This window comes from Peromyscus californicus, unplaced genomic scaffold, assembly GCF_007827085.1.
Source record: "Peromyscus californicus insignis strain IS unplaced genomic scaffold, ASM782708v3 Scaffold_2__1_contigs__length_46816999, whole genome shotgun sequence".
Classification (NCBI taxonomy): domain Eukaryota; kingdom Metazoa; phylum Chordata; class Mammalia; order Rodentia; family Cricetidae; genus Peromyscus; species Peromyscus californicus.
Genome location: NW_026294540.1, coordinates 38,287,921 through 38,307,928, shown reverse-complemented (window position 1 = coordinate 38,307,928; position 20,008 = coordinate 38,287,921). Strand labels below are relative to the sequence as shown.

Below are 20,008 nucleotides of genomic sequence, written 5' to 3'. Positions count from 1 at the left end.
GATCTATTCCGAAGTAGGGGGTTCTCTCAATTGATTGTTCACACTTGCTGTCGTCTCACGACTGCACTTGACAAGCCTTTAAAAAAAAGTGATAATACAGGAAAGGCGCAAAGCTACACGGAGAAACCTTGTCTCGAAAAACCAAAAAAAAAAAAAAAAGTGATAATAATAACGACAGATGTAGCAAAGGTAAGATTATGCCAGTAGCCTGGCAGCCTGCCAGCTGGGGAGAAACCACATTTCAAAAAAGGGGAGTTTTGTTTAAATCCTGTTACCCTAAACCGTAAATTTCTTTAATAATTTGTGTTTTGATCACTTTCCAAATCCTTCGCGGACAGGCAGTACCAAAGATCCTGTTGTCACTCCTTAGGGGCACACTGAAACAGACCACTGTGGAATTACAACCTCTGCAAATAGTTGAAGACCCAGTTAGAGAATAAAGACCACAGCGCTGTAGGGCGGCAGGGAGGGCGTCTCTTGGGGTGGTGAGACTGTCATTCTGAAATCCCTGAATTCCATCTCCAGCACTAAGGAGCTGAGGAGTGAAATAAAAATTATAGGCGCTGGAGAGATGGTTCAATGGTTAGGAACATTTACTGCTCTCGCCAGATGATCTGGGTTCCCAAAACTTTCATGACTAGCAACCTTCAGTAACTCTAGTTCTAGGGTATTTGATGCCCTCTTCTGGCCTCTGTGTGCACTGTACACAATGTGAATTAGAGATATGTTGCCCACATCCCCCCTCCCCCCACCCCATAGTGAGATAGGGTCTCACTATGTAGCTCTGGCTGTCCTGTAACTCACGATGTAGACCAAGCTGGCCTCGAATTCACAAAGATCCACCTGCCTCTGCCTCTGGAGTTCTGGGATTAAAGGCATCTGCCACTACTGCCCGGCAGCAACTATTATGTCTCTACACCATGTTATGGGAGCCGAGAATTGAACCCAGATACTCAATAAGAGCATCTAGTGCCCATAACCCCTGAGCCATCTCTCCAGGCCCCTTTGTTTGTTTATTTATTTATAGATAGAATTTCTCTGTGTAGCCTCCTCCCCGCCCCCGGTTTTACTTTTTAATTTTTGTTTGTTTCTTTGGTTTTGTTTTGTTTCGTTTTGTTTTATTTTGTTGAGACAGGGTTTCTCTGGGTAGCCCCAGCTGTCCTGGAGCTCTCTCTGTAGACCAGGCTGGCCTCGAACTCATAGATCTGCCTGCCTCTGCCTCCCAGTGCTAAAGGCGTGTACCACCACCTCCTCGCTCGGCTGCCACCCCCACCGCCCCTTTTTATTTGTTTGTTTGTTTGTTTGTTTAAGGACGAGGCCTCGGGCAGCTCCAGTGCAATATGGAAGGCGAACCACCAAGGTGCTTCTTAGTCCTCCACGGTGCCTAGAGAGACCTTGGAAAGGCAAGGCCTCGCCCCAGCGCGTGGGATAATGACGCATTTCCGGCCTGGGTTTGTTTTTCTGTCACCAGCTAAAGTGAGAACTAAAGGCCATGATCAGGGGTATGTAGTGTCTGTAGTGGCCTGTTCGGGGCCTCGTTTTGGGAAGAGGGTGGCAGTGCGCCCCGTTTTTCCCTTCTAAAAAGACAAGTTCGAGCTGGACGGTCCAGAGACTGATGGCTGCGGGTGCCGGGCTTTGTACGGTGAAAGTGGAGGAGGACTCACCTGGGAGTCAGAGGTCCTCCGGATCCGGGGATTGGCAGAACCCCGAAACTTCTCGAAAACAATTCAGGCAGTTGCGCTACCAGGAAGTGGCCGGCCCCGAGGAGGCGCTGAGCCGACTCTGGGAGCTCTGTCGGCGGTGGCTGAGGCCGGAGCTGCGCTCCAAAGAGCAGATCCTGGAGCTGCTGGTGCTGGAGCAGTTCCTCACCATCCTGCCGCAGGAGCTCCAAGCCTGCGTGCGGGACCACTGCCCCGAGAGCGGGGAGGAGGCTGCGGCCTTGGCGCGGACTCTACAAGGAGCACTGGACCGGGCTCCACCCCAGGTGAGACGCGGGTGGTCTCTGGGTGGCGCCAGGGAGATGGTTTAGCCTTTAAGGTCGTGTAGGGCTCTTCCAGAGGATGAGTTCAGTTCCCAGCACCCACGTAGGGTGGCTCACCATCACCTGTAACTAGTTTCAGGGGATCTAATGCCATCTTCTGGGCATCTTCAATCACGTGTGTGTGTGTGTGTGTGTGTGTGTGTGTGTGTGTGTGTGTGTGTGTGTGTGTGCGCGCGCACACACCGTGGTGATTTGAATGAGAATGGCTCCTATAGGTTCATATATCGGAATGTGTTAAGTCCGTGAGAGGACACCTTGGAAAAATAGAGTAATACTCCTGACATTTATTACTGGTTTTGAAATATATTTTGATTTTTTTTTTAAGGCAGAGTCTCAACTATGTAGCCCTAACTGACTTGAACTCATTGTATAGACCAGACTGGCCTTGAACTCACAGAGATCCACTTTACCCCACCTCCAAAGTTCAAGGTGTACACCACAATGCCTAGCTCATGGAAACTAAGCTTGCCTGTGCCTTTTGAGATACAATCCACAATCATTGTCAGTGTGAAAAGTCATTTTCTTTTGCATTTTTTGTTCATGTGACTGTGTGTTTGTGTGAACGTGTGCCACATGTGTGGGAGTGCCTAAGGAGCACATAAAAGGGCATCGGATTCCAGGAACTGGAATTATGGGCTGTTGTGAGCTGCCCAAGTGTGGGTGCTGGAAACTGAACTCAGGTAAGTCTTCCTGGGAGAGCAGGAGGCACTCTTACCTTCTGATCCATCCTGAAAAGGTAACCCAGCCCCTAAAAAGTTAATATTGAAACGTTTTCCAGGTCCTCCCCCCAAAATGTCGTTTCATAATTTAGCCATTTCAGAGGCAGTTTTTTCACCTTAGCACTATGGACATTTTAGTTGTGGGGGACAGACACTCAAGCACTTCAGATTTTGGGAGCTCAGACTAGGAAAATGCTGGAGCGCTAATTTCATCCCTGGCTGAACTGAGGTATTCTGACATTGTGAACAGTTTTGCTCACAGGCGTTTTTGGTACAGGGAACTCAGCCTATATAAGCATACACGCGTTAGCCATGTACGCGTATACATAGTGTGTTTAGTCAGTTTGTCACCGTGATGGATACCTACAAGTTCCACTGGGATTCAGTGGTTGAGAAGAGTCCATGGTCGGCTGAATTCACTGTTTCTGGGGCATGGCAGAACACCGTAGCAGAAGAGTATGCTGGAGCAGGTATGTTCACTTCCTGGCAGTGAGGAAACAGAGCAGGGATGCAGGAAAGGGCCAGGGAGCTAGAGCTCCCAGGTACACTCCCCTGCATCAGCACCCTCCACCTAGGATGTCTCTTCTCTTCTCTTTCTCTCCCCACCCTGCAAATTGAGACATGATCTCATGTATCCAAGGCTGGCCTAGAACAACTCCCTATGCAGAGGGAAGAGGATGACCCTAAAATTATCCTCCTGTCTCCACCTACTGAGTTCTGGGATTACAAGTGTTTGCTGGCACACCTGGCTTCTGTGGTGCTGGGGCCGAAGGTCAACTTGGTGCATGCCAGGCCAGTGCTCTTGCACTGCGCCACATCCCAGCCCATGTTTCCATTTTGATAAGTCACAGTGATAGAACTCGAATATTTTGCTTGTGCCTTCCCCAAATTGTCGCAGATGATCCACAGGAAGTCTTTTCAAGATGGTAGGAGAATGTGGCCTTCTACTGAGAGTGGTAACTCTTCTCAGTGCTGTGACAAGAGCAACCTGAGGGAAGGGCTTATTTTGGGGTCAAGGTTTAAGAAGAGCTACAGTCTGTGAAGTCAGGAAGGTGTGGCAGAGGGTGTGGCTGGTCACCTGGCTTCACAGTTATCGGTCAGAAGGAGGTGAATGCTGGTGCTCCCCTTGCCGCCTTCTCTCTCTTCATTCAGTCCAGTGCATCAGCCTCTCGAGGGTTGACCTTCTCTCCACAGTCAAACCTGTCCGGAAATGCTCGCACAGGTAAGCCTAGAAGCTTAGTTTTGGGCGATTCTAAATCCAGTCAGGTTGACAATGAAGATTATCAGTAACAGGTCCCTTTGGTACCCAGTCACTCAACATCTGTGGCTGTCACTTGACTCACACCAGCTCTCTCGAGACTGGCTTCCCCTTAGACTGGTGGAAATGTTTGCAGTGACAACAAGGACTGAATGGAGATCTTGTGCTGTTCTAGGGCTTTGTGACTTTCAAGGATGTGGCCGAATCTCTGACCTGGGAAGAGTGGGAGCAACTGGCTGCAGCTCGGAAGCGTTTCTGCAGAGCGAGCACAAAGGAGCCTGGGAGCATCGTTCTGCCTGGTACGTGCTGTTTTCTGATGAGTTGTAGTATGTGTGGCTGCTCTGGTTTCCCTCCAGTTGCTGTGAGAAAACATTCTGACCAAAAGCAGTTTAAGGGAAGAAAGGGCTTATTTGTCCATCACTGAGACAAGTCAAGGCAGGAACCTGGCAGCAGGCCCTCTTACTAGTCCCCACAGCATTACTTCTGACTAAGGAACTCATTTCACAGCCAATGAAGAACAGCAAAAACTGAAGGATGTTGTTTGCAGGCGGGCTTAGCCTCAGCTAGCATTCCTTTTTTTTTTTTTAAACAACAGGTTTTCTTTTAAATCTTTTACTTATGTGCATGGGTGTGTGTGGGTGTGTGGGTGTGGGTGTGGGTGTGTGGGTGTGGGTGTGTGTGTAGCTCAGAAGACAACTTGTGGGAGCAGGTTTTCTCCTTCCACCGTGTGTCTACTGGGGAGGATCCTCAAACTTAAGCTGTCAGGCCTGCTCTAGGTGCTTTTATCCACTGAGTGTCCCGCCAGCCCCATCAAGTAGCTTTCTTCCCCCACAGAGAGCCCCAACCTGATTTACATAGTTCCTCAGCTGAGGTTTTCCTTCCATCGGCTGTGTCAGGTTGACAGTTTTTGCCAACCAGGATTAACAGCTGAGTTCTCCATGATCTGTGGGCTAGTTTGCCTTTCACAAACATGGGTTAAGAGCCTTAGGATTTCTTTTGTGACCTACGCAAGGTCTGTCCATATTTTATTTTGTGTGCATGTGTTTGTTTTTAATATTTTTTGAGACAGAATCTCACTATGTAACTGTGGCTGGCCTGGAACTCACTGTATAGACTAGGTTAGTTGAACTCACAGAGATCTGTCTGCCTTGGCCTTCTGAGTGCTGGAATTAAGAATGTGTGCCACAGCCGGGCGGTGGTGGCGCACGCCTTTAATCCCAGCACTCGGGAGGCAGAGCCAGGAGGATCTCTGTGAGTTCGAGGCCAGCCTGGGCTACCAAGCAAGTTCCAGGAAAGGCGCAAAGCTACACAGGGAAACCCTGTCTCGAAAAACCAAAAAAAAAAAAAAAAAAAAAAAAAAAGAATGTGTGCCACTACACCTGGCCTTTAATAAAATTTTACCTGTTCTTTGATAATTTCATATATATATATAATGTACTTTGATCAGAATCAACCCCCGTTCCTCTCTTCTCCTTTCCCACTCCCTCTGGAATCCTTCCTCCCAGAATGCCCCTGTTCCTATCCACCTCCCTCTCTTAACCCCTCCCTCTGGAACCCTTCTTTTTCCCAGCATGCTCTCTTCCATTCCTCTCTTACCTCTTCCCACTCCCTCTAGAAACCTTCTTCCCAACATGCCCCCTCCTACATTCAAGTTTGTGGTGTTTGTTTTAATAAGGGTTTACATGTGCATGAGTGTGGGTTTATTTGCTAGAGCCTGGTCAACTTAACAATGGCTACATCCTTGAAGAAAATTCACCCTGGCTCCCCCAGCAGTGATTAATTAGCAGTAGCTCCTCAGCTAGAGTTGGGATCTCATGGGCCCCTCCCCACTTACATGTGTTTGTGAGAATGAACATGCGTATAGTATGGGTGTATGTGTAGAGGTCAGAGGACAATTTATAGACTTTTAACCAATCCTGGATTGACCTCCACTGAGACCTTGCCTTCAGACTTTGGGGCTACCACCCTATGTCCATTATCACGCACCATGGAGAGACTTTCTCATATTAATCCATCCCACATTCATGGCATAAAGGCGATCCAGCCTGTCCTGACATCCTTTCCATTTCACCTCTCTTAGTATGAGATCCGTAGCAATGCAATGGGACCAGGGAAGAATAGCTCGGTGGCTGTAGAAACAAATACCGAAGCCAAGTGCATGGCCCTGACGGGTTCATTCGGTTTCACTGGAGGCCTTTGGTGAGGAACACTTAGACACAGGTTAGAGGTGCTTCCTCTACCAGCATTTCTCTTTAACTGGTACCCAGAGGTGAGATAACAGTAGCTTATGTTTTCATGTTGTAGGCTTGGAAACCAGTGCTTCGAGCACAGACTGGATTCCAAAGCAAGAAACTTTGAAGGAAGCAGAGCCACAGGCATGGACACAAGACGTATCCCAGGGAAAGGTCCCACGATTTACCAAGGGTGGTGATACCCTTGAGGACTGGGAGGAAAAGCTGCCAAAAGACACTGTAGTGCTCCAGAGTGCTGCTGAAGAGCAAGGACACACCACCATCTCACATCTCACTGGTGTGTCCAAGGAAGAAGGAGTTTCTAAAAATAGTGAACTGGGGAACAGTGCCAGCTTTGGCCTTGGTCAACACAGCCAGACAGCAAAGAGGCTCAGTACCAATGGTGACTATGGGAACGACCACAAACAAGGCTTCCATGGGAAATGCCATGCAGTGACACCTCAGGACCCTGTGGACAGCAGTTTGGGGCTCCGTGAAGACAAACCCTATAATTGTGACAGTTGTGGGAAGAGGTTCAGACAGCGCTCAGACCTCTTTAAACACCAGCGGACCCACACAGGGGAGAAGCCCTATCAGTGCCAAGCATGTGGGAAAAGCTTCAGCCAGAGTGCTGCCCTTGTTAAACACCAGCGGACACACACAGGGGAGAAGCCGTACGCATGCCCAGAATGTGGGGAATGCTTCAGGCAGAGCTCACATCTCAGTCGGCATCAGAGAACCCATGCCAGTGAGAAGTACTATAAATGTGAGGAATGTGGGGAGATCTTTCATATTTCCAGCCTTCCTAAACATCAGAGACTACACAAAGGGGAGAGACCATACAAATGTGAGGACTGCGAGAAGAGCTTCAAACAGCGCTCAGACCTCTTTAAGCACCAGAGAATCCACACGGGAGAGAAGCCGTACGTGTGTTTTGTCTGTGGGAAAAGTTTCAGTCAGAGTGCAACCCTCATTAAACACCAGAGAACTCACACCGGAGAAAAACCTTATAAATGTCTTCAGTGTGGTGAAAGATTTAGACAGAGTACACACCTTGTCCGACACCAGAGAATCCACCGAACTATAGTCTCCTAGCTTTCATATGTCTCTGCGTGACTCATGTGGTGGGTTTGCTATTGCTGCTATTTCTGAGAAAAAGGTCGCACTGTGCAGCCTCGGCTGACCTGGAAGTAGCTATGTAGACCAGGCTGGCCTCAAACTTGGAGATCAACCTGCCTCCGCATCTGCCTCCTGAGTGATGAGATTAAAGGTGTACGCCACCATGCCCAGCATGACTTGTGTTTTGATTGTTCAGTTGTTTCTTTATCCAGAAACTATTTTCTTTGTCATTTGGAACATTTCAGTCACTCATAGACAGATTTCCTTAGGCCTCTCACATAAGACAGATTAGGTCTGATTTGAACCATTTTGTTTGTTTTTTGAGACAGTCTCATTATGTAGCTCTGGCTATCCTGGAGTATACTATGTAGACCTGGCTGGCCTAGAACTCACAGAGATTCTCCTACCTCTTCCTTCCAAGTGCTAGGATTAAAGGCATGTTCCACCATGCCTGGCTTGATTTGAACCTTAATAGATGCTCTTATAAAGAATTTCATGGGGCGCTAGAGAGATGTTAAGAGCACTAGCTGTTCTTCTGGAGGTCCTGAGTTCAATTCCCAGCAACCATATGGTGGCTCATAACCATCTGTAATGAGATCTGGTACCCTCTTCTGGCCTGCATGTATCCCTGCAGGCAGAACATTGTATACATAATAAATAAATAAATCTTAACAAAAAAATAATTTCATGGGCTGGGTGGTGGTGGTGCACTCATTTAATTCCAGCACTGGAGGATAGTGGCAAGAAGAAGCAGGTGGAGCTCTGTGAGTTCGAGGCCAGCCTGGTTATAGAGGGAAGGAGTTCCAGGACAGCCAAGGCTACACAGAGAAACCCTGTCTCAAAAAAAAAAAAAAAAAAATTTTTTTTCCATTGTGGCACATGCTTTCAGTCCCAGCACTCCAGAGGCAGAGGCGGGCAGATCTCCTGGGTTTGAGGCCAGCCTAGTCTACAAAGGGAGTTCTAGGATAGCCAGGGTTACACAGAGAAGCCCTGTTTTGAAAAGAAAATCAGGGGTGAGGCTGGAGAGATGGCTCAGCAGTTAAGAGCACCGACTGTTCTTCCAGAGGTCCTGAGTTCAATTCCCAGCAACCACATAGTGGCTCACAACCTCCTGTAATGAGATCTGGTGCCCTCTTCTGGCCTGCAGGGACACATGCAGGCAGAAGACTATATACATAATAAAATAAATATTTAAAAAAAAAAAAAAAGAAAATCAGGGAATTTCATGGTGCATTTGAATCCTATGGCCTCAGGGTTAAGGAGATGGTTCAGCAGTAAGAGCGCTTGCCACCCAGTCAGACGACCTGAATTCTATCCCTGGGACCAACATGGTAAAAGGGAAAACTGATAACCCAAAAGGTGTCTCTGCCCTCACGTGCTGTGCCACATACATGCCTCACCCCTACACTAAATAAACATTTTTTAAAATGCGCCAAGGCCTGGGACATTGCTTTGAAGTTTTATTTTTTCATTTTAAACAAGTTTATTTAAATAAGATGCTTGACTCAAAGGGAAAACTATCTAGGATCATTTTGTTCAAGAGTAATTTATCCCGGCCGGGCGGCAATGGCATACACCTTTAATCCCAGTATTTGGGAGGCAGAGCCAGGCGGATCTCTGTGAGTTCGAGGCCAGCCTTGTCTACAGAGCAAGATCCAAGATAGGCACCAAAACTACACAGAGAAACCCTGTCTTGAAAAACAAAGATTTCCCTACATGTAACAGCTATGTCCAAAAAAAGTAATAAAACTGTCCTTGGTTTTACAATGATAAAAACATTAAAATTCTCCAGTCAAACAAGGTATGCAAGGATTTTTATGGTGTTGGATTCTTTCATTACAACAATGAGAGCAAAATAACTTACTGGAATATAAAGTCAAGAGCTGAATAAGCATGCCACTAATGGAGAAGGGGGATATTTTCACAGAACCAGTGCTTTCCCTCAGACCATCTCCATCTAATGTCAGCCGAAACAGAACAGTGGCTATTCGGTTTAAAAAAGAAGAAATGGGGACGGAGAAATGAAAGAATAAAGGAAACTATACTGTAGTAGTCAGAATGTGGTGGAACCAAATTGCGGCTTTCTAATTAGGAATGCATTCTTGATCTGTGACAAAATTGTGGAGTAAAGTAGCAGGTTCTCTTTTTAGTGGACACCTGTCTGCTGCTGGAACATACCAATTCCATCTTCGTCCTCCATTTCCAGCTGTGCAGGTGTGTCTGAAGTCTGCTGACCCCTTGTCTCAGTAGGAACAGCCTCCTGCTATCCTAACAACTCCCAGTAAATTTTGCTTACTGCAGTCCCTTTTTCCTGGAACAGTTCTTTTTCCCTAATGCTTTGCCACTAAACTCCAAAAGCCAGTCCAAATATCCAGAAATGAGCTCAACTTGGACTATACGAGGATTTCTGGCAGTTACATAAGCCAGCATTCCTAAGGAACTTTTGAAGCCAGTTTCCCTCTGCCAAAATGAGTCAATTCCCCTCCCTCTGGCTAAAGAGACATATTGCTACCTAGGGTGTCTATCGACATATCAAAGTGCATGCTGGCCTCCAGGCTCCCTCAGTATTACAAGTACTTGTTACCCATTTCAAAGTCAATGCTATAACATCCTGGCATCTCCCTAGTTTCCCTTCCCCCAGCTATTCATTCTCCTTATAACCCCACTATTCTCCATATGTTCTATGTTCTGTTTCTGCCCCCCCCTTTTGAAACGGGGTTTCTCTGTGTATCCCTGGCTGTCCTCACTCTGTAGATCATGCTGGCCTCAAACTCAGAGATCCACCTCTGCCTCCCAAGTAATTAAAGGAGTGCACCACCACAGCCTGGCTTCACTGGTTTCTCTATTCTCTATCCCCTCCTCTCTCTCTCACAAATAGCCCCAGCCATATCCAGTTTGTTGGCCATGTTCAGTCTATTTCTTTCTCTCTCCACTCTGGACTCTTCCAGATGGCTGTTTTCTCTCTCGCACATCTACAATAAAAACCTTCCCCCTATGGGAGCTGGGAAGATGGCTAAATAGTTAAAAGCACTTGTTACTCTTCCAGAGGACCTAGGTATGATTTCCACGACCCACATAAGAGCTCACAACTCCAGCTCCAGGGGATACAATGCCCTCTTTTGACCTTAGTGGGCCCTGCATACATGTGGTATACAGACATACATGCACGCAATACCCATACACATCAAAACAAAACAAAACAACAAAAACCCCTTCACCTTAATCATACCATGGAGCGGTCATGTCAGTTTATATAGGTAGTGCACACCTGTAATCCCGACACTTGAGATGCTGAGGCTGGAGGAAAGTTCGAAGCCAACCTAGAACACATACCAGACTGACTCTGTCATTTCACACAGTTTTGCTGTATTCAAGGCTGGAAAAGAGAATGCCCAAAGTTGAGAATTAGTGGTAAGATAATTGCCTATAGCTATATGGTAGCCTGACCTTGGCCCAAACACAGCTTAAACCTGAACTTTCTTCTGTCGGTCAGATAAACTACCTTTATGAGCTTTAGAAGGTCAGTCTTTGCAATCATGGAAACCACTTAAGCATCTTGAATGGAACTCAGAGGAGTCTGGGGTCAGAGCCCAGTGAATAGCGGGTAAAAGGAATTGGGGAGGGCACGAAATGTTCCCGCCTTCAAGACTTCTCTGCTTTTCCTTTTTCTTTTCAGCATAGATTGAAACCAGAGCCTTGAGCACTCAGGATTGGGCCACATTTCTAACCTCCCGCATTTCTCAGATCCAAAAGCAGAGGACAAAAAGCCAGAATGTCCCTTTCCCCCTTTTGTTCTTTTCTTCCGTCTGGTCCCAAAATGCAGGGTCCGCGGGGACTTTACTCTCTAAGGAGCTGCCCTCCCCTTCAAGGCACCCTCGAGTCCGACGCTCTGCCTAAGGCGACCTACTTCCGGCGAGCCTCCGCTCCGCGCGCCCGCACCCGGGCTTTCTCCCTTCCCAGCAGCCCTCGCGCCCGGCAGGGTTTTGCGGACACCGGGACTGCAAGATGGCGTCGCTCGGTGAGTCGTCGGCTCTTGCCTGGCCGCGGGGTTAGAAGCCCGAGCTGGGCGCAGGATCCAGGCCCACGGTGGGGTGAGGAGGAGCTGCGGGGACACTTGCCCTTCTCCCGGGGACTTCACCGCGGCCTCCCTTGAGGCGCGCTGGACACTTGCTCCGAGGGTCTGCGTTGCCCGCCCTTCTCCGTGCACTCTCCGCGGATTACCGCTGTGCATCGCAGGGCCGGGCGGTGCAAGGCCGAGGCAGCCTGGAGCGGCTTCTCCCGGCCTGCACATGCGCTGCCGGGAACCATTTGTTTGCCTCTCCGCCGAGGACTAAGCTGCTGCTTTTTCCTCCTGCGACGCAGACGGGGGCACTTGAACTTTTAGGCACGGCAGCGCCTGTCCGTCCCAAAGCTGAGGTTCAAATTAAGGTTCAGGAGCAGCAGTTGCCTAGGATGGGTCCGGACATATTATGTTACACAGGCTTCATTTGAACACGCCTACCGAGGTGAAGTGACCTGTTCAAGGTCACAAGTCCTGAGAGCCTAGTTGGGATTCAGACCTCGGTTGGCGGGGCTTCTTGGTAAATGGGATTAATTCGCAAAGATTTCCATGTGACAGACAAGCAAGCGTTCCTTTAACACTCGCGTGTAAATCTTTACACTCATTCATTGTGCACTGTTGGAATTACATATTATGTGTATGATGTGTGTGTCTAGGTATGGTCAAGGGAGTGCTGGAGCTTGTGTACAGCAGCAGGTTAGAGGACAGTTTGAGAAGTGGCTTCTCCTTCCTGGGATGAAACTACGGTAGTCAGCTAGCCATTTCACGGTTGTCTACTCCCCTCCTTTTGAGACAGGGCTTCTCCGTGTAGCCCAGGTTGGCCCTGAACTTGCAGCCTCTGTTGTTAGCCTCTGAGTGCTAGGATTACAGGCCTATGCCGCTATGTATGCTCAGCTTGTTCCTGTATTCTTTATCTCAGCCTGCGAAGATGAAGGGGTGGGTTGTCTAAAAATGGACTGTGAAGAAGCTGGGGTTTGTTTGTTTGTTTGGTTGGTTGGTTGGTTTGGTTTTTGGCTTTTCAAGACCAGGGTTTCTTTGTGTAGTTCTAGCTATCTTGGAACTCGCTCTGTAGACCAGGTTGGCCTCCCAAGTGCTAGGACCACCACCCAGGGCTTTAGAAGCTGTTTTATCTGTAAAATGCCAGATTATTAGTGCACACAGTGTTTTCAGAAGAGAGTGTGAAGAGCATTGATGAAACTGCTTAAGAGGTTGAAGAAGAATGATTCCCCAAGTTAAGGCCAGCCTGGGCTATATAAGTAGACCATTCTCAAAAAAAAAAAAAAAAAAGAGTTGAAAAAAAATTTGAAATTTGGCGCTTTTTTTTTTTTAAGACAGATTCTCTCTAAAATAGCCCTGGCTGTCTTAGAACTCACTATGTAGACCAGGCTGTCCTTGAACTCAAAGAAATCTCCCTGCTTCTGCCTCCTGGGTGTTGGAATCAAAGGCAATGTACCACCATACCAGGCTTGAAGTTTTTGATCTTATTTAAGTAGACGATTAGTGTGAGGAGCCCTTTGGACTAAGGACTAAAAAATTTAGTACACTTAGTTAGCTGGAGGTGGTAATGCACAACTGTCATTCTAGCACTTGGGGAGCTAAGGCAGGGGGATGGCCATGAGTTTAAGGCCCTTCAGTACTACATAGAAATACCCTGTCTCAACCCAAAAGATAATTTAGTTCAAGAAAGGTATTTGGGGGTGGGTAATAGAGTTATAGCTTTGTTGGTACAGTGCTTGGCTAGCATGCACAAAGTCCTGGGTTCTACCCCCAGCACCACATAAAACCTGTGATTCTAGCATTTGGAAGGTGGCAGGATCGGGTATCCAACAACATCCGTGGCACACAGCAGCAAGTTTAATTCCAGCTTGTAAGACCCTGTCTTAAAAAAACAAACAAAAAACCCTAAAAGACAGGGCATGGTGGCACATGAGAGTATGTGTGTGCACATGCACAGAAGAGCCATAAGGAAACTATAGAGATCAGAAAACAACTTTCCAGGGTTTTCACTACTGCATATACTTTTTTGCGGAGAGGGAGGTTCAAAACAAGGTTTCTCTGTGTAGCAGCTGTCCCGGAACTAGCTCTGTAGACCAGGCTGGCTTTACTGCACATACTTTTAATCCCAGTTCTCTGGAGGCAAAGGCAGGCAGATCTCTGAGTTCAAGGTCAGCCTGATCTGCATATCAAGTTCTAGGACAGCCAGGGCTATAGAGAGAGACAGACCTTGTTTCAAGAAACAAAGATAATGGAACAAAATCGCTGGCCCACAATGCAGGACTCTGTTGATGTGAGCTGGGCATCTGGATTTCCTCTGGGGCATTTGAATAAGATCAGTTCACATAACCTGACTTATTCACTGTTACTCTGGTAAAGGAATTGGAGTTTATGCCTCCTAAGTATTGATTTTTTTTTTTTTTTAAGTGAGGGAAATAACAGTTACTAGTAGCACATAACATTTGGGAGACGGGGTGTTGTCTAGGATGTCTCAATGGTTAAGAGCACTTGTTGCTCTTTCGGAGGACCAGAGTTTGGTTCCTAGCTCCCACATGGTTCATATTCATCTGTAACTCCAGTTCCAGGGCATCTGATGCCTTCCTCTTATCTCTTTGGATACCAGGCACGAATATGGTGTACATACATGCATGCAGGCAAAATACTCAAGTACATATAATAAAAATAAATATTTTGTAAAAGTTTTAAATGATTTTATTTTTATTTTATGTGCATTGTTATTTGGCCTGCATGTGTGTCTGATGGTGTCAGAGCCCCTGGAATGGAATTACAGACAGTTGTGACCTGCCATGTGAATGCTGGGAATAGAACTTGGATCCTCTGGAAGAGCAGCCAGTGTTCTTAACCACTGAGCCATCTCCCCAACTTCGTAAAAATAAATCTTTTATTTTATTTTGAGACAGGGTCTCTGTATGCAGCCCTGTCTGTCCTGGAACTTACTATGTAGGCTAGCCTTGAATTTACAGAGTGTTGGGATAATAAAAGGCATGCACCACCATGCTCAGCTTTTTAAAATTATTTTTTGTTAACAATATTTTGTGTGTGCAAGCATATGCATGCGATGGCGTGCATGTGGAAGTTAAAGAACAATTTGTGGGGGTCGGTTCTCCTCCAAACCCTTGGATGTTCTCAGGCACAGATCCCCAGGGGTTGGACAGACCTGTCCTGAGATTGGTTCCCAGAGCATGGAGACAAGTTGTGAGGTTTGATTTGCTTCCTTCCAGTGTATGGGTTCTTCTCACCGTGGGGTGATCATTAACTCTGTGTGACGACTGAAGGGAAAGCAGAGCTGGCAAGGTGGCTTGGTGGTTAAGAACACTTGTTATTCTTCTAGAGGACCTGGGTTTGGTTCCCAGCACCCACATAACGCGCCTCACAAACCAGTGTAACTACAGCAACGTGGGATCCAAAGCATTTGTCCTCTTGGGGCACTTGTCCTTATGTGTACATACCTAACACACACATAATTAAAAATAAATCAAGTAAATGAAACAAGGAAGGCAAATGTTAGGGATTGATTTATTTATTATGTGTACAATGTTCTGCCTGCATGTATGCCTGCAAACCAGATGAGGGCACCAGATATCATTCTGGATGGTTGTGAGCCACTATATGGTTGCTGGGAATTGAACTCAGGACCTCTGGAAGAGCAGCCAGTGCTCTTAACCTCTGAACCATCTCTCCAGTGTGATTTTTATTTTTTTGAGACAGTTTTGTTTGTAGTTCACACTTTGATATCTTGATCATCGTGTCCACACCTCCTGAGAGCTGGGATTACAGGTGTGTGCCACCATGCTTGATTTAAATGTTAGCTTTATAGTGCTCTATGCTGCTCTCCATTTTATTCTTTCTTCTTCTTTTTTTTTTTTTTTTCTGGAGTTGAGGATCGAACCCAGGACCTTGAGCTTGCTAGGCAAGTGCTCTACCAACTCCCTCCATTTTATTCTTTTTTGTGGCCCTTAGCTCTCTTCTTTACAGTCATTCTCAGTAAACTACTAGACATATTGTTGGTTTATAAAGCTTTTTTCTTTTTTAATCTTACTTTTTAGGTGTATGGGTACTTTTGCCTGTGTGCATGTCTTTACATCACATACATGCCTGGTGCCAGAGGGGACCAGAAGGTGACTGGATTATAGACTGTTAGGAGCTGCCATGTGGATGCTGGGAATTAAATCCAGGTCCTCTGAGTTCTTGTCTGCTGAGCCATCTCTCCAGCCCTTGGTGTTTAAAGTTTTTACTACACAGCTCTATTACATAGGCTTAGGCCTACAATACTGGTTTTGATTGATATATTTATTCAGAAAATGACTGATGTGCAGCATCTGTGTACTTCCTATACCTGCAAGAATAGTTGAAATGGTACATGGGAGAGTGCTGTCTGTGTTGCTGAAAGGTTCGTCAGTGTTTTTGTTTTGTTTTTCTTTCAGTGCCACTGAAGGATAAGAAGCTCATGGAGGTTAAACTTGGAGAGCTGCCAAGCTGGATAATGATGCGGAATTTCACCCCCAGCGGCATAGTGGGGGCCTTTCAGAGAGGTCAGTGACTCAGGGTTGTGAGCACAAAAGCAGTGCTCTTGTCTTCCGGTCTCTTTTTGCTGTGAGTTAATCTGGCTGATAAAGGCCTTTCTGTCTTGAGATTTGTTGGTTTTGTAGAGGGGGCGATGATGGTGGTTAATTCCTGAATTTTTGTATTTGCATGAGCCTATCAAAGGCTGACCGTGAAGCTGGGAATGGTGGTGCACGCCTGGATCTCTGAGTTCGAGGACAGCCAGGGCTGTTACACAGAGAAACCCTGTCTCTAAACAGAATAAAACAAAGGCTGACTATGTGGGAAGGGAAATGGCTCAGTGGGTGATGTGGTTGCTATGCAAGCACGTGGACATTGGGGTTTGGTCCCAGTGCCCACGTTAAAAGCACTGTGTGGCCCAGCAGTGGTAGCGCACACAGAGGCAGGCAGATCTCTGTGAGTTTGAGGCCAGCCTGGGCTACAGAGCGAGTTCCAGGACAGCCAAGGCTGTTACACAGAGAAACCCTATCTCAAAAAACAAACAAACCAACAAACAAAAAAAAGCAGTGTGTGCCTGTGGTTCCAGCACTGAGAGGCAGAGATGGGAGGATCCCTCCCAGGAGCTCACTGGCTGCTAGTTAGTCTAGCTAACTGGTCAGCTCCAAGTTCAGTGAGCCACCTGCCTCAAAACATGGAGATCAATAGCTACCTGACGCCGACCTCTGCCTCCACACACTTTCTCTCACATCTGTGAACGGGAAAATGCACACACCATTTGCATGCATACACATAAAAACAACAACAAAGGTGAGCTCTGAGATGTTTCAGCCCAGGAAATGTTTACCATCTTTTGAGGCCATGAACTAGCCTTGAGCTTTCCTTGAACCTACCTCAGCCTCCCAAGTAATGGTGCCACCATGCCCAGCTCACAATAATTTTATTGCTTTGGATCAGTGCCTCTGTCTTAGAGGAAACTGAAAAACCAGATGTGTTTACACACACCTGTACTTCTAGCACTAGGAAGCTGGAGGCAGGAGGATCTAGAGTTCAGTGTCACCTTTACGAAATTTGTTGGCTGTGATACATGAGACTCTAGTCTCAAAAAGAAAAATTATAAACAAACAGAGACTTCTTTGAGAAGAAAATGAGTTTGAATCATGGTGGTCATCAGCCTGTACCATGCTCATCCTTCTTCAAGCCTTCCTAAACATTTCAAATGGCCCATCCTTTAGGCCTGTGCATATAGTAAGTACAGGACTGGTCAGATCTTCAGTGGAGTCATGCATGGCCTCTGACCTCCTCAAGGGATGTATTTTCCTAATCTGGCCACCCCATGCTATCATTCCTGTGACTTGGTCTTGAGGCTTTCCCTCCAGTTCTGCCCTCAGAATATTCTACCTTTTACCCCCATATCTATTCACAGCTGTCCAGGAAATTAATGTGGCCTATGTTTATAGCTCCTCCTGGGCAATCCTTGGTGTTTTAAACTTTTAATAATGCCTATCAAAACATTCCGTTTTGTTGTTTGGATCTCACTATATAGCTGTGGCTGCGATAAAACTTGTAGAGCAGGCTGGTCTGAACTCAAGAGATCCCCCTGCTTTACCTCTGAGGTGCCTTTTTTGTTTGTTATGTGAGACAGGGTCTCAGGTAAGCAGGCCTCAAATTCAGTTTGTAACTGAGAATAACTCTGAACTTGTGATCCTTCTGCCTCTACCCACAGTGTGCCATCTCACCTTGTTCATTCTTTTTCACTGACTAGAGTATGTTTATACCCTCTCTGGTGAGTGCACCTGGCTGCTTATATTTAAGGCACTCAGTGCTGTCATGAGGGGCTTCATTAGTCAACCTAGCTGGCTCTGGTGAAGTGGCCCTTATTGGGGGTTGGAATCTGGGGCAGAATTAGAATAAGAGGGTCCCCAGGCTGGAGGTGGGAGTGAAGTAGGAGCAAAGATTAACAAGCTGAGCCAAATTTATAAGGCTAAAGCCAAAGAAAGTGTAGCTGCCCTGTTAAAATGGGCCTTAGCTCTGGGGCTAGTCTTGGGTCATGGGGACAGAATCCCACAGGGCATTTGTGCTGTCCACCATCATCAATGAATGTAGGGTGGGTTGCTGTGAGAGGCCCCCCCCCCCCCCCCCCCCCCCCCGGGATCTCACTGTACACTGTCAGAAGCATTATTGACAGCAAGCACCTCCTCTGTTGCAGGTTCTGACCGGTATTACAACAAGTACATCAACGTGCGGAAAGGCAGCATCTCGGGGATTAACATGGTGCTGGCAGCCTACGTGGTTTTCAGCTACTGCCTTTCTTACAAGGAACTCAGTAAGTGCTCTGGCATGACTCAGCTTCCTGCTACCCAGGACGCTGGCTTTGTTAGATGTGGCAATCCACAATCAGCAGTGGAGCTTTGGGATGCTCCTTACCTGTTCTTCACCCTGAAAGGAAGTTACAGTAATGTGGCATGTATGATACCATTTCAAGTGAGGAGCTTATGAAAAAGATCACAGGAAAAATAAGATGGAATTAGGCTAAAGTTTAGCGTTTGGGAAGCATAATATACAATGCTGGAAGCTGGCTTATCCTCCTAGCAGCCAATGTGAAGAAGGCAGTAGGTTGAGTAGTATGATCCAGTGTCTGGCAAGGCACAGCTATTCCTGTCTCAGGCCTGGGCTGGTGAAACCTGACGGGAGACTGGGAACAGCCGCCTCTGACTAGATTTCACAGCTGTTCTCATAGCACCAGCTCCTGCCAGTCTCAGTGGACCTGGGCAACACTTCTAGTTGGGGGGCTGTTAAGGAAACCAGTTTAGGCATCTCACGTGGGAGGAAATGAGCCAGATGGCAGGTCCTAAGGATTCGCTCGATTGGGAACTGTTGCCACCACTCGCCTGTGCTTTCACTGGAGCACACAGTGGGAGACTGTTTTTCCTAACTCTAGAACATGAACGGCGACGCAAGTACCACTGAAGAAGGGTCACTGTGGAGGGCACTGCACACCGGAGCACAGCCGCCTGCCCCACTCCCATCCAGGAATCCAACTGTGGCTGAGGCTTCGTGTCATAAGAACTAGTGTCCAATAAAAGGTGATTGGCTCATGCACTGCTTGCCTGGTGTAGTCATGTTCTGTGCTGTTCCTTTGTCACACAGCCCATGACTGGCTCTGTACACCGCTGTGTTGCTTGGGATTGTGTCCCAGCTCACTGTGGGTAGCATGTCATCTGGGGCCCAACCGCCCAAGAGGCTTGCCCTCTGCCATAAGCACTGTGGCTGTTTAGAGGTGCTGTGGCCTTTGGTTGGCAGACAAAGCATGGGCCCTGACTCATGACAATTTTTCTTTTGGGGGACCGAGTCTCTACTTAGCTCTGGCTGTCCTGAACATGCAGACCAGTCTGGGCTCAAAGTCAAGAACCAGCCTGCTTCTGCCTCACAAGTGATAGGATCAAAGATGTGGGCTACCACACCTGGCTTTTTAAAAAAATTTTGTGCATGGGTATTTTCCCTGTGTGTATATATGTATGCACATCACATGTGTGCCTGATGCCCACAAAGATAAGGTTATTGAATCCTTTGGAACTAGAGTTAGTTATTAGCTGCCATTTGGGTTCTGGGAATAAAACCCAGGTACTATAAGGGCAGCAAATGTTTTTAAATTACAATTTTAAATTGTGTGTATAGGTATTTGCCCCCCCCCCCCCCCGTGTCTCTCTCTCTCTCTCTATTTATATACACACACACACACACACACACACACACACACACACACACAATCTGGACCATTTGTGTTTCTGATACTACAGAAGCCAGTGGAGGGTATGAGATCCCCTGGAACTGGAGTTACAGGTGGTTGTGGGTGCTAGGAATCAACTAGGGGCCTCTGAAGAACAGCCAGTGCTTATAACTACTAAGTCATCTCTCCAGCCTTTTAACATTTTAACAATGTGAGGGATTTGGGGATAGCCTGAATGTCTTCCAACCCTCCTTTCTGCATGAGAACTACCAGCATGGTAAAATGGCTAGAGTTAAAACTTTGTGGATGGATGATAAGAGGTACCAGCCTGCCTA

At 47.1% G+C, this 20,008-nt stretch overlaps 2 protein-coding genes across 2 annotated transcripts; both read left to right on the top strand.

Annotated features, from left to right (window-relative positions):
• Positions 1-836: 836 nt before the first annotated feature.
• On the top strand, positions 837-10,190 carry Znf394 (zinc finger protein 394). Its single transcript, XM_052754462.1, has 3 exons — positions 837-1,984; positions 4,194-4,317; positions 6,323-10,190. Exons 1-3 carry the CDS (start codon positions 1,616-1,618, stop codon positions 7,342-7,344), a joined length of 1,515 nt encoding a protein of 504 aa, XP_052610422.1. The 5' UTR covers positions 837-1,615; the 3' UTR covers positions 7,345-10,190.
• Positions 10,191-11,254: 1,064 nt separating this feature from the next.
• Atp5mf (ATP synthase membrane subunit f) lies at positions 11,255-19,045 on the top strand. The gene is made up of 4 exons (XM_052754480.1): positions 11,255-11,386; positions 15,868-15,975; positions 18,153-18,269; positions 18,885-19,045. Exons 1-4 carry the CDS (start codon positions 11,374-11,376, stop codon positions 18,911-18,913), a joined length of 267 nt encoding a protein of 88 aa, XP_052610440.1. The 5' UTR covers positions 11,255-11,373; the 3' UTR covers positions 18,914-19,045.
• The last annotated feature ends 963 nt before the right edge of the window (positions 19,046-20,008 follow it).

What these genes read in the sequence shown, in the direction of transcription:
- Znf394 (XM_052754462.1), top strand. Translation starts at nt 1,616, where the DNA reads ATGGCTGCGGGTGCCGGGCTTTGTACGGTGAAAGTGGAGGAGGACTCA. An exon ending in TGGACCGGGCTCCACCCCAG is followed by an intron (nt 1,985 to 4,193) that starts GTGAGACGCGGG and finishes GTGCTGTTCTAG; the next exon opens with GGCTTTGTGACTTTCAAGGA. An exon ending in TGGGAGCATCGTTCTGCCTG is followed by an intron (nt 4,318 to 6,322) that starts GTACGTGCTGTT and finishes TTCATGTTGTAG; the next exon opens with GCTTGGAAACCAGTGCTTCG.
- Atp5mf (XM_052754480.1), top strand. An exon ending in AGTGGGGGCCTTTCAGAGAG is followed by an intron (nt 15,976 to 18,152) that starts GTCAGTGACTCA and finishes CCTCTGTTGCAG; the next exon opens with GTTCTGACCGGTATTACAAC. An exon ending in CCTTTCTTACAAGGAACTCA is followed by an intron (nt 18,270 to 18,884) that starts GTAAGTGCTCTG and finishes TCCTAACTCTAG; the next exon opens with AACATGAACGGCGACGCAAG.